The sequence below is a fragment of the Lissotriton vulgaris genome, chromosome 4_1 (assembly GCF_964263255.1).
Source record: "Lissotriton vulgaris chromosome 4_1, aLisVul1.2, whole genome shotgun sequence".
NCBI classification, from domain to species: Eukaryota; Metazoa; Chordata; class Amphibia; order Caudata; family Salamandridae; genus Lissotriton; species Lissotriton vulgaris.
In genome coordinates this window covers 525,891,361-525,911,535 of record NC_141691.1, presented here as the reverse complement: position 1 = coordinate 525,911,535, position 20,175 = coordinate 525,891,361, and the positions used below count along the sequence as shown (strand labels likewise).

General features: G+C 43.3%; 1 protein-coding gene across 1 annotated transcript; it reads left to right on the top strand.

Moving 5' to 3' along the window:
• Positions 1–11,300: 11,300 nt before the first annotated feature.
• On the top strand, positions 11,301–13,190 carry LOC147721190 (uncharacterized). Its single transcript, XM_086967273.1, has one exon. The coding sequence runs from the start codon at positions 11,301–11,303 to the stop codon at positions 13,188–13,190; it is 1,890 nt and encodes a 629-aa protein (XP_086823399.1).
• Positions 13,191–20,175: the final 6,985 nt, after the last annotated feature.

Below are 20,175 nucleotides of genomic sequence, written 5' to 3'. Positions count from 1 at the left end.
TAATTGCTTGTGGGGCACCCTAACAGAGGTGTATGTTGGAAGAGGTTGGAGATGGTAATATCTATGTGGGAGATGTTGATTGAGGGGCACGAGGTTCTAAGACTTACTCAAAACATGGCGCAGACTACTTTGTCCTACATACCCATGATGTGCTGTGGAGCGTGGCAGGGAGCAGGCACAGCTACACTTACCTACTTACTAATTTTTATTCATAGTCCGAGTCTTGGGTTTACAATGATGAAAGACGTATGGAATTGAAGGCAATTATCAGTACCATTTATTTGTTTACTATGTTGACAACTCTAACATTTACCTCTTAATATTTGTTTACACTTAATTTACATTTTGAACATTTTATTTAAAATGTTGTTTATAAACAGCTCATTATGTAAGTAACTTTTGTTTGGACAGTTGAGTTCCGTATTTTTTACTGTTACTGTATGCCAGGTTTGTTGAAAATGTTTGCTGTAGGTTTATCTTGACTTCTCATGCCACATTATGAAAGAAAACCTGTTTGCCAAGTGGGCTACCACTTGATTCTCGGCACTAGCCATCAAAGGTTACTAAGAAAACTCATTCCTCGGCAATGAATGACACCCAAGTGACCTCGGGTCAGTAAATGATCCAATGGTTGCTATTTTATATAAGGATAGCTCAGAACGAACACAATGTAGAATTTGAGCTCACGTTAGTACCAGCTACCTTACTTCTGAGGCCTAAATTCTGTAGTACTGTGGCGGCTCAGGAGAAAGGGATTCCAGTCTGCTGTAGAGGTGAGAAAATCGAGGGCAGTGCAGTCGTGTTCAGCCTCCTCTGTGGTGCTGATGGCAGTAGGAGCGTTGCGGGTAGAGGATGCAAAATTTCAATGAGAGAACGTGATGTCACATGTTAAGCACCAGACAACTGATGGTCACAGGGAACTGGGAACTGTGACCGTAGTTGTCTGTGAGAACCCAATAGCCCTTGACAGGAGGTAAGAGAGCCAGGGAACGAGAGAGAGCGGACCGACTTCCAATCTCGTCCTTGGGCAACATCAGGTCCTAGACACAGCAGGACAGGAGACCTTTGCAAAGGAGGAGGAACTGCAGAATGGTGAAAACAAGGGGGAATACTCTCCCAACTGGAGTCTGGAGGGAGCAGGAGGGGACAAGGCCTGACCAGCTTATGGGGACATGCCTTACGCAAGGGGTGGTGTCACACATCAGATGAGGACTTATATAAAGAGGAGAGAGAAGGGACAAAAGCATGACCGAAAGAAGCTGAGGCAGACTGTTGCAGCGTTATTCTCTGCTCCTTGGGCAAACGGGGTCACACAAGTGAGCTCAAAAAGGGGGCAGGGGGAGAGGGTCTTGCCTAAGAATGCCTAGAGTGACAGACACACTTTCCGTCTCATCTCCTGAGGGTGTCTCCAGGGACCCATACACTTGAAAAGATTTGGGGATTCTGATCTGCCCTTCTGACTTTTGACCGTTCAGCAGCTTCGAGAGGAAAGATCTTGATTCTGAGGTAGAGCAGACAGATCTGTGAAGGGGAGTGGAATCTGGCAGAAGGGCCCAAAAAACTCTCTCTCCCCCCTTTGCCCTTTGCTCTGCAAGATGGGACCCTCTAATTGGCCGTGAGGACACTCCTTCTTGCACCTAGACCACTAAAGATGGTGATAGGCCTGTGCTTACCGTCTCACTTGTAATTAGGCTTGTGGGTATAGAAGGAGGCCCTGTGCTCATCATCCAGACTCACTACTCAGCTCACATGCACTGGTTGATGGCTCTTAGACAGCCCTCTTATCTGGTGAGGGGCATGGAGGGCTTATTGACTATCTTTGTCTGCCTCTCTGGGCTCCTTGGGCTGGCTGGGTCTTGAATGCAAGCTGGATCAGCTGTTGTAGCAAGGTAGGTTTATAAAAAAACAAAGGGAACCCATGGGTATCAAGGGACCAGGGTACGCAGTATTATAAAGGAACATTGGTCCATCATAAAGACATACAACAATAATACAACAACAATATATATATCTGGGAATATTGCCCTTGAGTAGCTTTGTGATGCTGGTGCTCGGGGGATACAGGCTGCTGCGCTAGAAGATGCCTCATGCAGTGTGACTGCCTGTATCCCCGTGCCGCCTGAGGCGCACGGATTCCCTGCGCACCAGTATTACAAAGGTGCTCACGGGCAATATTCCCGAATGCTTCAGCTTGCTTGAAGGTTTAATTTATGGCCCCAAGGAAGGCCTTATTAACTTATGATTGCCTTGACATCCTTGTTACTTTTTTCCACTGAGACTCACATGAGTACTCAATTCCGGGGATTCCTGTGGTCACTAGACTTATTTCACATGGGGGCAATAGGCATCCTTCTGTGTGTTACTATTGTATCCCTAAGCCATGTCCTTGGTAAAGGGAATCAGGCAGTTCCTTCAATAAGAGTACAGGATTAGGTGGGACCAGTTTTAGGGCCTCCCCTTTGCTACAGTACACCAAAGGCGCCCCAAATGAACACAAGATCTACAGTTTTTAGGTCTTGACCTAGCGTACACTGCGCAGCAGTGTCGCGCAGCCGAGATTTTATGTTTACAGTATGGGGGTTTCAACCCGCCCCTCTTCTCCATTGGCTGGCTTCCTAAACGGAGGCCAGCCATTGGAGGAGAGGGGCGTCACTCCGTTCAAGACTGGATTCGGGGGGTGTTTTTGACGTTCTTTCTCTTTTCTTTCTCTCCTCTTCCCATTGGCTGGAATTTTACCTTCCAGCCAATGGGAAGAGGAGAGAAAGAAAACCACACCCGAATCCGAAAATGACGGTGCTTTCTCCGAGGCATTTCTTCTTGGCCTCGGAGAAAGATGGTTGGTGTTGTGGCGTGGTCCGCTTTCCTGCCGGAGCTACCGAGGGTAAGTGCTTTCTTTACTCCTTCTGTCCCTGCCTATGTCCGTTTTTCCCCCCATCGTCTGCCGGTATTCGATGTATTTCCTTCGCTTTTTCCCTTTGTTCCACGTTCTGTCTGTCACAGTGTTCCTGATTTCGTGTGTCTCTGTCCCTATCTGCTTAATGTTATCTGCCTTTCTATGTTTAATACCCCTACATCTCCGTATCTATTCTCCCTGTGTCTTTTCCTCCTGGTGTGTCTCGTTCTGTTCCTGGGTCTGTGTTTTTCGTAAAAACACAGAAAGACGAGTGCCTTACACGCCTTTAAAACTGTAAGCAGACACTCGTTGTGTGACGTATTCAGCGCAGCTGCTGCTTGGCATCGGGTGTTTTTTTTAAGAACAAGCATATTTCTTGGGCACAGACAGGAGTTATTTTTACAAATGAAGCAGTGCTATACATTTATGTCTGAGGTAATAAACTAGGTTTTCTTGTGATCCGGTTTTTGTGCCTCTGTTCCCTCCTGCTTGTGCCTCTGTTCCCTGCTTGTGATCGGGTTTTTGTGCCTGTTCCCTGCTTGTGCCTCTGTTCTCTGCTTGTGATCCCGTTTTCTCGTGCCTCTGTTTCCTCCTGCTTGTGATCCCGTTTTCTCGTGCCTCTATTCCCTCCTGCTTGTGATCCGGTTTTTCTGTGCCTCTGTTCCCTCCTGCTTGAGATCCCGTTTTTCTGTGCCTCTGTTCCCTGCTTGTGCCTCTGTTCCCTGCTTGTGATCCGGTTTTTCGTGCCTCTGTTCCCTGGGGCGTTACTGGGCAGAGAGCTGTGTGTGGGTGTGTGACTCTGTGTGGCTCTGTGTGTGTGTGTGGCTCTGTGTGTGTGTGTGTAGCTCTGTGTGTGCGTGGCTCTGCCTGTGTGTGTGTGGCTTTGTGTGTGTGTGGCTCTGTCTGTGTGTGTGGCTGAGTGTGTGCCCCTGTGTGTCTGTGGCTCTGTGTGTGTATGGCTCGGTGTGTGTGTGGCTCTGTCTGTGTGTGTGGCTCTGTCTGTGTGCGTGGCTCTGTCTGTGTGTGTGTGGCTCTGTATGTGTGTGGCTCTATCTGTGTGTGGCTCTGTCTGTGTGTGGCTCTGTCTGTGTGTGTGGCTCTGTCTGTGTGTGTGGCTCTGTCTGTTTGTGTGTGTTGCTCTGTCTGTGTGTGTGTGTGTCTCTGTGTGTGTGTGTGTGGCTCTGTCTGTGTGGCTCTGTTTGTGTGTGTGGCTCTGTCTGTGTGTGTGGCTCTGTCTGTGTGTGGCTCTGTGTGTGTGGCTCTGCGTCCGCTAATACTCTCTACTACTCTATAATACTCACCTATTGCCATTGTAAATGACAATACCATTTATTTCTATTTTTTTTAAAAATGAAAAAAAGGCATTTGCAATGCCAATAGCTCTAACTTTAACAAAGCCGAGACCATTGCATTGTAAATGCTTGTTGTTTCTTTGGTATTAGGGGTCCCTAAAACTGAGCCCCTTCATCCTCTAGTTGCTTTGAGCCTTCCCACTTCAGATTTTGGTTGTTTCAAGTGTCTTGCACATTCCACAGGAGTATTGCACAGGTTTATGTTTAGGAGTAGTGACTGATGACAAAGGAGACTGTGTATGGGGTCGCACTCTCAGCACTTCCGCTCACAGCCCCTGCCCTCCAACAAGTGACTACTGACAGTAGCTTCTGTGTGCCACTGTCAGCCTCAGCCGTGTAGCAAAGCACAACAGCTTGATCATCTTGCACCATCCTATGGCTACTTTTAGGGCCAGTGGGCAAGTCACGCACGTTCTCTTTTCGGTACCTATTAGACTACAAGATGCCAAGTAATTAGTTGGGCAGTTATTGGGCAGGGGTCATCTATTCCAGACAGTATGTTTCCCCCATTTTCCGGACTTGGGATGAGTAAATTATGCAGGACCCAGAGCTACAGGGGGCACTTCTACATGCAGTCCCCGATTCCAGGCCAAGTTGTTGCACACATTTTGCTCCTGCTTCGAGCAGGACGAAGTTGCGCAATAAAACACATTTAGTTGTACTGGGAATGTTGCTGCATCCAATAAAACCTGTAATCGCACGGGATGGTATCCCCACAGGGAAAACCACTCCGCCAAAAGCTCTGTTGATTAAGACCCACTGTACTTCCTCCTGAATTTATTTAAATATTACTCGAGACTTCGTGAAATGTTTGCTATTAAAACATAAGTTTTAATAAAAACTAGTGGGAAAACCTACAAGACTAGAATCAGAGTTGTGCTATATAATCTTAGTATGTTATGCAGGAATTTAAAAACACTTCACCTCTCAAGCGGATACACGATGTAAAGACAATGTTACTCATGCTACAAACAGTGGATTATGGGTTGTTTTATTGCAAGAAAAAAATGGAAAAGAAGGTGCAGAGAGCACAGACACCTGGGACGGGGAGGAGTGCTAAACTCCATGGTGGAGACCCATGTTCAGGCAGGGTGCATCTTATAAATGTTCTTTCTGTGCAACTGAATGAAGAAAGCATTGGCCCGATAAATCGGAAAGGCACATTTTTTTCACTATGTTTAGATTTCGCAATTCGGGGTGAGGTTCGATCATAGAACATTGGCTGATATGTTCCCCACTAACGGAGCAGGATAAGCCACGCCAAGAATCCCAAAGTGGCAGATGAGGTTAAAATAAAGTTGTTTCCAGATGCAGACTCTCCCTGGAGCAAGGCATGCTGAGACAGATTGTCGAGATGTCTGGCACTTGCTGGTAAAATTTGATGTGGAATATGATGGGGGTGTGTGGGTCCGTGTGATGTGTCCTATTGAGGAGTTTCAATATAGGAATGGGAAGAGTATTGATACTCAAAGTACGGCCCGGTGGCGTATTGGGCCCCCTTGACCCTTACATGCTGCCCCCTTGCCAACAGCAGCACTGGGCTGCAGTTTACTAGACTCAGCAGTTACAATAAAAATATGTTAAATAGACAGGCAAGCATTTATTTCACAGGTAATTGGTGTTAACGAAAGAGTGCACCTAGGGAGTCCAATAGCGCTTTGCTTTCGAAAAAACTTATTTTTAAACACATCTTGCAGCAAAAGTGTAACAACATGACAGTCTCTTCAAAACTCAAAAGGTGAAATCAATTAACATGCAGAACCTTTTCACCTTAGTACAACTGATTATATCCATGCATTGAGAAGTATTAATTTAAAAGTGATAGTTTTCAAACATTAATTCTTCCCCCTTCTCTGACAACGCCAGTAGTGAACTAAAGAGCCAAGTCAATTGTTATGGCATTCTTTGGGTGGCCCGGGTTCCTATTATTCATGAACAACATTATAGTTATTACATCAAACACAAGAGAACGTTATTTACAGTGCACGGCGTGACATCATGTATTTCGAGGTTCTTTTATATGTGATAACGAAGAAAAGGGAGATAAAGTGACATTAAACAATTGCCTAGGTTCTCACAATTTGGTAATGTGGGGAGGCCAGGATTAATCCCAGGTTTTATGGTTTCACATTGTTCAATTCAGCCACTAGATGTATATTCTTTGCTTCGCCTACACTGACCTTACCAACAATCCCCCCAACCCTCTCACCTTACTGCCACCCTGCTAGCATCAAGGCCCTCAGGCACATCACAGACCAAATGTTTTGGCCCCTGGGAAACTGCTTGTGAGTACCCATGGGGTTGAGCATCTGAGAAAAAATAGGGTGGCAAGCAAGGTAACGGGATTTGTAAAACTGGCATGGCCTAATAAAAGAAAGTTGGAAGAAGAAGAATTGGCATATTAAGAGTGGTGTGAGAATGATAATAAAATGGTGGAGTACCGTATCACAGTGAACTACTGTTAGAACAAGAAAGTTTGAATTAATGAGTGTTAACCTTAGCACATAATGAACATTCAGACATGAGTCCCCTACAAAGTAATATCAAGATGCAATTTTGGTGACCAGCGTGGATCAGAGTTTGCAAAATGAAGTACAACCAAGCATACCTTGTGCATGGAGTGATAAGCCACTGAAAGAAATGTGGTGTCCCAAGGGTCTTTGGAAAAAGATCACGTTAGATATTTCAGGACAGTATAGTATACTGTGAGAGGTTTCCACATATGCTGCAGTGATTGTAGAGTAATACACACCTGGCCTAAAGTGAAATTGGTCTCACATGTGACCACTAAGAAGGTGATAGAGTTGCAAGAAGAGTTATTTGCTAGACAGGGGATGGATGCCATAGGAGTTGTGATGGACAACAGCATCCAACTGGTTTCATATGGGATGAAAAGATTTTAGCGTATAATGGGATTGACTACATGCATATATTTGTATATCACTTGCAGAGCAAATGTTGAAGTAAAACATTGGAATAGGGTTCGCAAATATTGATTGTAACTAGAAAATTAAGGAGGATTTAATTTGAGAGTTACATTAAGAATGCCAGTGGAGGCATATTGCACTTGTGCCTTCTCATACGTGTAGGGGGGGGGGGGGCATCTTTAGAGCTATGTGGTTAGTTGATATATGAAGAGTAGTGCTCAGGGGACGATGCGGGAACTTATGCGATGTGGATTCAATATGTACATTTCTGCACGATTGTAACTAAATGTGATATGCTTCTTTTTGTTTTTTGTTCGACACAAAATGCAAATAAAAATATTTTAAAAAAAGAGTAAAGCTCAGGGACATGATTAACTTCACTTACTACCCCAGAGCTGATGAAATATGTGTGCATCTAGACTCCATTTAGGTAGGTGAGACCCTAGCGGACAGATTTTGTACATCAAAAGCATGTGTCACTTTCAGGGAACAGGCCTTTTGATGTTTACTGGGGCCTCTGTAAGAAGAGACCTTGGCAAAATGGTAAACTCCTTTATGAATATTTCCTTGTAAGAACATCAAGGACAGTACAGCCCATATGCAGAACAAAACAGGGACTAGATAATTGGACCATGGGGAATGCCCCAAAGGCTATGATATGGCAATGTGTAAATGAGCATCAACCCACTTGAATAAAGTGAAAATGAATTACAGACCGAACTTGAAACTAAACTGAAAGACCTAGAGGAGCACCAAAAACGTACCCTGTCCCAGAATGCCTGGAGGAAGTGTGTGTTGCTCATGGTCCAGTTTAGAGCACCAAAAATGGACAGCCTGAATACTCCTTATGTGTCGGAAAGGACGTCTTGTAGTCTGGGTCCAGCTGGAGCGATGTATGTTCCCATGTCTCTCCAATCCCACTACCCAACATACACATATGTTGGTTAGAAGTAGGACCAAAGAAAGGGAAATGGGATAAGAGATAGAAAGAGACACTAGGTATTGCCACTCTGATCTGACATTCAGCTGGGCCCTACCTTCCACTGGAGGAGCGCTGATACCTCAAAGTAAGAAGAAGCCTTTAGTGTCTTATCGATCTTGCCACACGGTCACCTTTTGAATATTGCAACTGTGTTTCCAACTCTTTAAAGTTTGATGAAAGTTGAGCCTTCCTAGAGCTGCAATACAATTACTATCAACAAAATGAATGTCAAAAGTAATCAGAGTTCTTAGGTCTTCTGATTTCAGGTAACTACCTTTCATATTATAAGAACATGCTCTGTGATTGAAATTATTTCCAGAGTGGCAAGTTCACTAATTATAATATAGCAAACACACATTAGATTTATGAAGTTTACCAGTCAACAATCATTTCCGAACCTATATCAATACCTTAATACAATATGTGTCTCATAATGAATGTTATCAAACTCTCTGAAGGGATGAGGATCCTTCCCAATCCTCACGATGAATAACAAGATGTGAAAAAACACAATTTCATAATCCTTAAAGGATAGCCCCTGTAACAGTACTTGGAACTGCAGTTTAAATCCTTGAACAATAACGGGTTCTTTGTATCCAGTATCTTCGTTGTGTCCAAAAGTCATCACAAATGGTTTTCAAGGTTGCTCTTAATTCTTTTAAGTGCAAAAAAGGAGTTTATTAAGGGAACGATAAGTCATTGCTCTTAATTCTGACAACAGCAACCCGGACACAGCAATGTTATATCCTGATTGTATAGAAAGGACACTCTGGACAACGCGGAACTTAAACTTTGAAACTTCAAAATGGTTTCCCCTATTGCAAACCGGGTGAGTCTCCATGGGCTTCACATTTACTTTCCATGGCTGAACCTAAACTTCCTGTATAGTGCGTGAAGAGAAGATGCAAAGCCACTCTCCAAGTGGTTTCAACACTCTGAACACACAACTGGTCTTTCTTGTTTCTGAATGCATGCACAGAGAAGCAGTTCCGAATACCCCACGACTGCATTAGTCAGGCACTAAGAGGTAAGTGTGGGGCGCAAATCATGACAGTGCTCCCCCCCCCCCCCCCCCCCCCCGCCCTAAAGGCTGCCATCTTGGAGGTGGAGCTCTGGGTTATCCATAATACTAGACTAAAAGTCATGATGCAAACATGGGGCATAAAGGTTGGGGTCCAGTTCCCATGATCAATCAGAGCTGAACCCCTTCCAATTTGCGAGACATTGCTAAAATGTGTGCATTTAGAATCCTATGTACTTCGTATTCTTTTTCAGTACTCATCTGAACTGGTGTAGGATATAGAGGAAGACATGTCTGCCAAACAGGGGTTCAACAGGGACGCATGGAAGGAATACAGGATGAGTTTTTATGAGACAATTATAATCATAGAGTAACATGATTCTCAATGTATGCAATAAAAAATAGACCAATGAACTTTGTTTGAACTTTGATGATTTCTTCAAAAATAAACTTTTTTGAGTACTCAAATTTTCCTACTCACTGTTAAACCCAGTTCGGTAGGCCACAGGGCAGGCAGGAGCTTTATGCCACAGCCGCAGAGCCTGGGGTATTTTGTCTCCAATGTCCTGGGGCCCATCCTGCTTTGGAGCTGCAAGCTTGGCATGTTACACCCCTATAACAGCGAGCTCTCAGGATAGTGGGGGCAAAAAGTCAAGGAATCTCAGGGGAAAGTGTGGGGGGGGGGCAGAGACTCAGAACTCAAGCATTCAAACAATAGACACAATAAGTGAATGCTCATCCCAGTGCCTTTTTTCCAAGAAAAGTGCTTTAATCATATCAATACTCAATGCTATGCATAAGGAATATGCATCCTCCATCTTGTAGCCGCAGCCTCTGTGTCCTAAACAGCCCAGTGAGTAAACAACAGAAAAGGTGGTCAGAACATACACTTGTATTGTGTATTCTTGATAGTTTAAAACTGTTGGGTTTTTTCTCTCTGTGACTGCTTAAATTTAACTCTTTGTTTCTGTGAAATCTGTACTTTTAAAACTGCAGCTTTTTCTACCTGTAACTGTTGAATTTCTCTCCTAGTTTTCCCTGCACTGTGCTTAAGCCAGCAGGGGCAACCCCCACTCCCATAGTCCCATCCACTTCGTGTCTAAAAGTAAAAACAAAATGGCAAACTACACTCTCAGAGGCTAAGCAGAGTGTGTTTAAGAAACTGCTTAATCTGCTTTATGGTTTAAACTGTGTTTGCAAAGTGTATGTAGCACTCGTTTTTGACTAGAAACAGTCATTTGTTTAAGTGAGCAAAAAGCAGTATTTTCAGAAGTTTTAGATTTAGATTTGGGCCTTACTGGCTGTCTGGCAAAATGAGGGCCTGAAAAGTGTGGATGGAGCCTGTCTGTATACAAAGAGATTCCGAGTTCAGGAGCAGCCCTCCCTGCTCCTTGGCCTTCAGCATGTGCTTGAAGTCACATTCTCGTTATATAAGTTTGTTATTTGATGTTACATCTGTGCTCTGATTGGCTGGTGTATCTGGTTTTTCTATTGGACTTAGGGTTAGTATGCTGATTGGCTGATTGGTCCAGGGTTCTGTCTGGTCCCTGGGTGAGTGATTTTATTGGACAAAGTGCTTAAGGTTAGTGTTCAGATTGGCGAATAGGTCCAGGGTATTCATTGGTTCTTGGTGCTACTCTGTGCAGAGTGCGGAGTCCAAGATGGCGGAGTGAGGACTCTGCTGGCGGCGGACCGAGAGCTCTCTCCCTCCACTCTGGTGTCAGCGGATTACTAGAGCCCTCTGAAGAACCCCCTAAGAGTGCAGAGAATGGGGGACAAATCGTGACTCTATCGATTGTTTGTACGGCAAGGAGCAAACCGGAAAGAAAGAAAGACGAAGTTGGATCAAAACCGACGGAGTGAATCGGGCGGCTTAGAGCATAGCTGCAGCGTACTTCACTAATTTACTCACCCGGGCCAGCTATCCAGCGCTCCATAATGCCCATAACGTTCCACAACGCTACACGCTACACACTGCTCTCAACGGATACTATTGCTGATGTTGTGGCTTTCTACGAGAATCTGGCGAACGGTGAGGGACTGGCTTGAGAACCGGCTCGCTCGCTCTGGGATCGACTTGTTGAGTCTGGCTAAGACGCGGCTTGCAACTGTATCGCCAGAAGGTATGTCGCCCAAACACCCTCCGCGTACAACGCGGAACACTAAAACCTCTGCAACAGCAGCAGAGGCGGCGGCCGCCGCTGTACCTACGCTCACATCGACAGCTGCAGCCCCAGCCCCAACCCTTGCTATACCGACTACCACGGTTGTAGAGATCACAGAAGATACGGCGACGGGGGGGGCTGAAAAAACGGTAGCGAGCGCGGAAACAGCAACATTGGCAGCACCGGTCCCGGCTGCTACTTTGAAGGGGAGCGACAGGAAGGCGACAGGTAAGACGATTCTGCGCCCTCCTCTATTGAACTGCGGGACAATTCCAAAAAAAACGGCACAAAAAAGTGCAGACATTAATGAAAGTGTTAAAGCCGGGGTGGCTTCGGCTGAGGATGGAGCATTAGCAGGCTTTCAAAATACCATGACATTGGCTAATATAAATCATGATGATGATTCTGCTTTATCTGCTCAATCGGCTATATCTCTTACCCCCACTGAAGACAGCGAAACCCGGGAGGTACTAGAGAGCCCTGAGACAACAGTAGGAATAAAGGAGGCAAATAGGGTGGCAAATGGGGGCCCCCAATCATTAAACATCTCCAAGTCAGTATCAGATGCTACCTCGACCTATATTCCTAAGACGGCGGCTATATTTTCGAGGATGGAAGACCCAATAGACAAAGGCAAGGGTACATTAGAAGAAAGTAACAGTCTTGCTACATGCCCAGCAAGTAATTATGGTTCGGAACAAAGTTTGGAACTGGCTGAGGAACATCTTTCCTCTGAGGACTGTGATTATGATACAGAGGAGGAACTGGATAAGTCTATAGATAAGACCCTGAGCAGGCTACCCCCACAAAGACGCAGAGGTAAAGCTAAGACAATTTACAAGAAGAGAGGGAGAGCTTTGTCTAGCCTGGCTACAGGAACAGCCCCCTTGATTAAAAAAAAAATGGTCATTGACAAAAGCCCGCTAAGGAAGTGGATTGAGGCCAAAGGGTTAGTCAAGACTATGACTTTAAGGCTCTCTGGGGGCAGCCCTACAGATAATGAGGTACTGCAAGTCCCCGAAATAGGGTCTTATATGACGCAAACCCCTAGTCATGTCCCTACCGAGCAGACCACAGAAGAAAAAGATCTCCTACCAGTTGCTACAGCCTCTGATCTACCGATATCTGTGGATATTGATACTGACCTAAACAAATTATCTGCTGAAAATATGAATGCAAATTCAACGGAAGAGATCAGGTTGGGAAACACTGATCACCCCCAACTAGACACTATACTAAAACTTTTGATAAATCAAAGGGCAGAATCGGAGACACATTATCAGCAACTGAAAAGTGACAATGTAAGACTGCAAACCTCCATAACGGATATAGCCTCCATACTAAAGGGTATTACACAGGAGATAATAGAGCTCCAACAACGTGCAGTCTTGGTAGAAGAAGGAACACAACGGTTAGATGCCACTGTGGGGCGCCACGATGCAGAACTAATCCAACTTCAGGGGAAAGTCGAGGACCTGGAAAATCGTCAAAGAAGATCCAACCTCAAACTTTACGGAATCCCGGAAGGGCTAGAGGGATCCGACCCGAGGGCCTTCCTGGTGAGACTGCTGCCTCGAGCCTTCCCGGATCTCTCAGACTGGGACTGGGACTCCCAAGTGCAAAGAGCACATAGACTTCCACTTGTCCAAAAACGCCAGAATAGTAAATTCCCACGCCCAATCTTGATGCATTTCGGTAACTTCCTGCTCCGACAAGCTGTGTGGCAAAAAGCTAAACCTAATACTCCAATAACTATTGACAATCTTACCATCTTTGCTCGGTCAGATCTTAGCAAAACCACGATGGATAAGAGATGGGAAATGCGTAAATTAAATCGATCCAATCAATAAAGTGGGAGGCTTAGCATATTTACAAGAACCCGCCCGACTTAAAGTGATTATGAAAGGGCGCACAAACTTCTTTAGCGAAGTACGGGAAGCACAGGAATTTTTAGCCAGCCTCAACAAGAGTCAACAAAAGTAAAGATTGAAAAGAAAGAGAGGGGGTTTATTTTTTTTAATTTTTTTTTTCTGTATAATTGAAGAAAGGGAGGTACAGTCATATTTAGCCTATGGCAGCAGGATTAAAGATTAAAAGCAACAGAGGAGATCTTTAACCCTCTCTGCATAAGAGATATAGAAACTTTAGATGGATAGAAATGGAACTTAAGTTATAGGTGGGGCACGGACACTTCAAACACCCAAACATTTAATTTTTGTTCTTTCTTTTATGTCAATATATTTAGTCACCAGTGTTGATGAAGTAATAACATTAGCTGACATTTCAGGGGGAGGGGGGAGGGACCCTTGGTTCCTGCCGCAGGCGCTGCCTTATCAACGGCAGCAGTAGGTAAGGGGGGGAGGGGGGGTTGGTCTTCGCAGTTTGGGGAGGGTGTGGGAGACGGGGGAAGGTGGAGGGAGGGTTGGGGAAAAAAGGAAAAAAAATATTTTCAACCTGGTAGAAAGACTTGATGAGAGATTTATGTTTGTAAAATGTATTCTTTATTTGGAACTACACATAATAATGCTGATTATTGACATCACTTTTTACATTAGAGATGCATAATATTAGATGTTTGGCATGGAATGTCTCAGGGTTGAACAACAAACGTAAGAGGCATTTAGTTGCTGAAGAACTAAGATTATACAATCCTCACTTAGTATTTTTGTCAGAAACCCACATTATAGACAAAGATAAGAAGCTGCTAAGTCAACTGGGCTTTGAGATGATAATCAATTTAGCAGTTGCGTCCCCTACAAGAGGGGTCGCTATACTAAAAGACAAAAGGTTTAAGGCAGAAATAACCAAAACACAAGGTGATAAATGGGGTAGGTGGGCAATTGCCCAACTTTGTTTTAACAATGTGAAGCTTGTAGCATGTGTTGTATATGGGCCTAACAAAGAAGATCCTAGAATATTCGAACAACTAAATATAGCTTTATTAGACTGGGAGGGAGAAGTAATAATCATGGGTGATTTTAATTGCATTTTGAACTGCCAGACGGATACAACACGTCCGGGTAATTACAAACGAATGCCCAAAACTAGAACATCTATCTTAGATCTAAGTAAGCTACCTAATGTTAGAGATGTATGGAGCTCGCTATACCCAAACTCTCCAGGCTATACATATTACTCAGCTCCCCACAGGTTATGTTCACGTCTAGACATGGCTTTCATATCAGACTCACTGATGAGATCCACAACAATGGTAATATATCCACGTATAGCATCTGATCACAATCCCATTATGATTGAATTTACTACTTCCTTGAAACGTAAACCTCCAAGAGCTTTCACATTCCCCAGGAATCTAATATCGGATATGACTTTCATTTCGCAATTAAAACAACATATTACAGAATTCCTGACTTTTAATAGAAACACTGCTTCATGCTTAACAGTATGGGATACATGTAAAGCCAGTATCCGAGGGTTTACACAAACCTTTGTCTTGAAACAGAATCATGAAAGACACAAATATAATTTAACCTTGACCTCTGACATCGTTGCTGAGGAGATAAAGCTTGTACAAGCTCTAAGAGATAATCTATCCACTCTGGATATCAGTGCAAACCTTAGTCAGCTAAAATGTAAAACCAAAGAAACTCTTCTAAAGAAAAGGAGTGCACAGATCCATAAATATACATTTTCACAATACGAGGGCGGTGACAAAATTGGGAAAATTTTAGCATTTAAAGTAGCAGAGGATAGAGCGGAGTCTATGATCTCCCAAATTATGGGGGTTGATAATAAGAGATACAACCAGCCAGATGATATAATTCAACAATTCGCTAAATATTAGGAAATTTTCTATACACCGGAGAACATGCCCAATGACCATACAATTGAGAACTATTTAAAAGAAAATTCAACAAATAAGATAACAATAAACGAAGCAGAGGAATTTGTCTTAGAAATAACTAGCGAGGAACTAAAGGAGGCTATAAAATCACTGCCATTAGGAAAAGCCGCTGGGGAGGATACCATCCCTCTGGAAATTTACAAATCATGCTTGGATGAGTTAACACCCTTCCTTTTAGAAGTAATCATCTATATTGGCAGAACCGGGTCAGCCCCCCGTTCTTGGAATAAAGCCAAAATCATTTTTTTTCATAAAAAGGGTAAACCTAAAGAGGAGATGGGCTCATATAGACCGATCTCCTTGATCAACGTTGACGCAAAGATTTTTGCAAAATGCTTGGCTAGAAGACTTGCACCACTAATGCCTAAAATCGTAAACACGCAGCAACACGGGTTTATAACAGGGAGGAATACATCAGCCCATGTCAACACGGCAATAACAGCGTTCGACATAGCAGAGGTAGAGGCTACTCCCCTTGCTATGATAATGCTTGACGCCGAAAAGGCATTTGATCGGGTGGGGTGGGACTATTTATGGCATATAATGGGATTAATGGGGTTCGGTGGAAAATTCTTAAATGGGATTCGGGCACTCTATGACAATCCAACAGCATATACTAGCTATGGTGGTCTCACGTCACATTGTTTTCCAATCAAGAGGGGCACACGTCAAGGGTGTCCCCTATCACCTTTATTATTTGCCCTCTCACTGGAACCGTTTTTAAAAGCTCTGGATACTCAGGCAGGAATAATACCCTTTAAGACTAGTAGGCAAAGCTTAAAAATTACTGCGTATGCGGATGACATCGCTATCTACTCGACCGAAGCAACTGATTCCCTAAGAGCTATCAATTTTGAAGCATCCAAATTCGGCAATGTATCAGGCTACAAATTAAATGCTCATAAAACCCAAATAGTAGCTAACTTCGTCCCCCCTCAACCAGTGCCTGAAATATGTAAGATCGCGACTTATCTCGGAATTAAAATTACCTCAAATATTAAAGATGTTGAAAAACCAAATAGAATCTGGCGGTCTTAACTTTCCCGACATGAAATTATACTTTTGGGCTTCTTTTGTAAGACATATACGATCACTACTGAATGTAGAGGACTTGCTTTTTTATCATCATCTATCATTAAAGGGAGATTCTAAACAATTTTTTCTCCGTGTTACAGATCCCAACTACTACAAAAGGGTTAAATTCAAGACCGCGCGAGATATAGTAAGAATATGGAAGGATATACTTATTCACTGTAAAACTACTATATTTCATTCTCAATTAACTCTGTGGGACAATCCTGGGCTTCCTAGTATATTTAGCGATGGGGAATCTCGTAGGTGGCAACTGAAAGGAATTATGGTTCTGGGTGATTTATATAATTCTCAAGGCATATTGGATTTTCTTACTTTAAAACAACTATATGGATTGTCCGATATACACAGATTTAAATACATGCAAATATACGACTTTCTAGTGCGGAAGAATAGAATTAACACTCTGTCGAGCGGGGGTATTTGGGACCTCTTAAACTCTAAAAAATAGAAATCAATAATCAGCTCGGCATACAAATTCTTTATAGGTTTAAGATCTGACGACAATGATGCACTAGCTAATAAATGGAATTTAAAATTCGGAACTAATCTAACAGGAAAACAAATAAGTAAATCTTACACTAATATTCATTATTATGTAAGATCATCTAGCTTACGACTACAACAATATAGAACTATATACATGCTATACTATACCCCAGAAAAATTCTCTAAATGGTCCTCAAATAACATCATGGGAGAGAAAACCAAATGCCCGAAATGTGACGAGTATGCGGCAGACCTTGTTCATTTGTTGTTCTCATGTCCGAAACTAGGGAAATTCTGGGAAGAAGTGGGAAAAATTTTAGCTACAAAAAACATTCTCAGCTCACCAATAACAGCCCCTATGGTAATACTAGGCCCACACTTGACAAATCAATCACATCATATACTGTTATCAATTTTATTTTCCTGTGCCAAATTAACTTTAGCCAGGGCCTGGATTAACCCTAACCCACCCAACGCTCTGGAATGGTGGTACCTGGTCAATGAAATTTAAATTATGGAGTGTACGTTGGCAGAATTTAGGGATGTCCGATCGCTAAAGAAATTTGAGAAAATTTGGGGGAACTTAGATTTGAACTGACATATCCAAGACCACTATTTGTCTATTTGAGTTTTTATGATCTTTTGTCTAGTCACTTTAATTGACAATGTGAAAAATGATCTATTTATGTTTGATTGTGTATATACTTGATGAACTGAAACTATTCTGAATGTTTTGTAGTCTTATACCAGGTGAAAATAAAATAAAACTCTTTAAAAAAAAAAAAAGGTTCTTGGTGCTACTGTTTCTATTGGACCTAGGGCTTAGGGTTTCGTTTCTGATTTGCTGCTATGGCTAGGGCTGTGATTCATTGTAAGGTCCTGGTCTCCTATTGGTCTTAGGGTTAGGTTGTTTAGGGTTAGGCTAGCTTTCCCATTGGCCAGAGGGGTCACCTGATCACTAGGGCTATTTAAGCCTAGAGCTTAGGGCGTCTCGGCTAAGGATGGAGAGGAGAAGGGCAGTTGCGTGTTTGGGCCTGTTCGGGACTGGTCGGGCCTAGGGCCAGAAATGCTGCCCATTTTCCCATTCACCAGCACCCAATTTAACACATCCACATCCAGAAACATATTACCACACTCACAGCAAATGTACTCAACTCATTTAGTACAAACTCTACACACATTTCAACACCCACTACAAATCCCCACAAGCCACACCTATACGCCCATCAACCCCAAATATCACACATTTGCACCTCCACTCACACACAAAACACCACTCTGTCGTATCACACTAACCAATCCACTCATCGCCAACATAACCCAAATCCACACCATACGTAAATATATCCCATCCAGACACACACTCCCTGCTCTAATGACTCCTAACAGCCACTTTCTGTCTCCAACAAACCTACATTCAGCCTTCCATCTTTTCATCCACCAACACCAAAAAAACACAAACACACAATCTTTACACTCCACTGCACCAAACATATTACCTCTTTTAGTAATCAAATGTAAAACAAACACTCTTAACTTTTGTTCATCCCCTCTCACACCATATACACTTTTTTTCCAAAACACATCACCACCCCTTTACCTTGCAACTTCCACTCGCCAACAATACTTGCATAACAAAATCTCACACACACACTACATCATAATACTTTCCATCACAAACTAGGAACATACACCCACTCCTACCATCCCGAATGCACAAACAACTCCACTGCCAAGCTTTTTCCCTCCCCTCACACGTAACACATATGCAGCAACACAGTAGCTCTCTTTTAACCGCCTCTCATCCATTGGACAATTTAGAACTTTACAACATGACCCAAATGCTGCACCACCACACCTAACTCATATACATTCCACTCTAAACAGACGCAAACAAAATAAGCAGCTTCCCACTCGTCACAACTTCGCATCTCCATGTCTACTGCACAACAAGGCCACTCTATAAAAACAAAAAAGCTCAACAACTCACTCTCAACCACTGTCTCCACCACCTACACACGCAGACCCATCAAACTGCCTTCTTAGCATGCTGGGTGAGGAATACGATACAGAACAGCTACACAATTGCTATCCTCATACAGATAATACCAGCACTAAGGATGCACTTGCTGCAAGTCCACAAAATACTGCTCACTCTTCTACAAAACAATGTCACACCATCACCAAATCACATTCTCTAAACTGTGTACTAATAAATGCTTGATCACTCTGGAAAAATGAGTATCACATCTGCGACCTTCTCACTGACATACAAACAGGCTTACTCTTCATAACAGAATCATGGTTGAGAGAAGACATGTCCCCAGTGTTGCATGAATCCGTTCCTCTAGGCTATCAACCTATCACACAAAATCGTACAGGAAAAAGAGAAGGTGGGCTAGCTGTTTTATTCAAACAAACAGTAAATATGACTAAAGCTGAAAACATCTCCATACAAGGTTGTGAGGCCCTCTTCACCAGATGCAACCCTATACCATCTTCCTCTTGTAACTTCCTACTTCGTTATAGACCTCCACTTAGCAATGCAACATTCCCAGACACACTTCTAGACATAGTTCCAAACCTTATAACAATAAACTCAAACCTATGCATTCTTGGTAAATTAGCAAATAGAAGGACAGGATGGACGGAGTGCTGAAACTTTTCAAACACTCTGGGTTGAATCCATCATCGAATCCATGATGGTTCAAACCAGATCAGTGACTGGGGTGAGTGTCTGAAAAATGTCAGTGCTCCGTCCATCATCTCCTTGTGTTTTCTTTGTTCGCCCTAAGTTGGCAGGCTATGCCCAGACGTAGGTCCCTTGCTCACTTTGCCACTGGATTCAAGCTAGCCTGGCTGATAAGGGCTGTTACCCCGAAACCGGTCCCAGGATGCTTGTTTCTGGTCCAGGGAAGACATGGCTTGGCAGTTCGGGCTGGACTGTTCCCATGAGGCACAGGGCCAAGACTGATTTGCATATAGCTGTGTCTGAACTGGGTTGGCGAAGTGAGCTAAAGAACGATGATGGATTCAACCCAGATCTGTTACTGGGGGTGAGTGTCTGAAAAGTTTCAGCGCTCTGTCCATCATCTCCTTGTGTATTCTTGGTGACTTAAACATTTGGTTATACAAACCCAATATGCCCCATCCAAAAGCATTCATCACTGGCCTAGACTCATTGAGCCTACATCAGATCGTCCACAAACCAAACACATCGCTGGACACATCCTAGATGTCATTTTTGCTAATCCAGAACTAGTTACCTTTCAAACAATTACTCCAGTCACGTGGACAAACCACAATTTGCTTGCTTTCAAACATAAAACAACACAAAACAACACACCTAAAACCACCTTACATGCATCCACCTATCGACCGTGGAACAA

Bases quoted from the DNA above. Each gene is read 5' to 3' on its own strand.
- LOC147721190 (XM_086967273.1), top strand. From the start codon at position 11,301: ATGTCGCCCAAACACCCTCCGCGTACAACGCGGAACACTAAAACCTCT.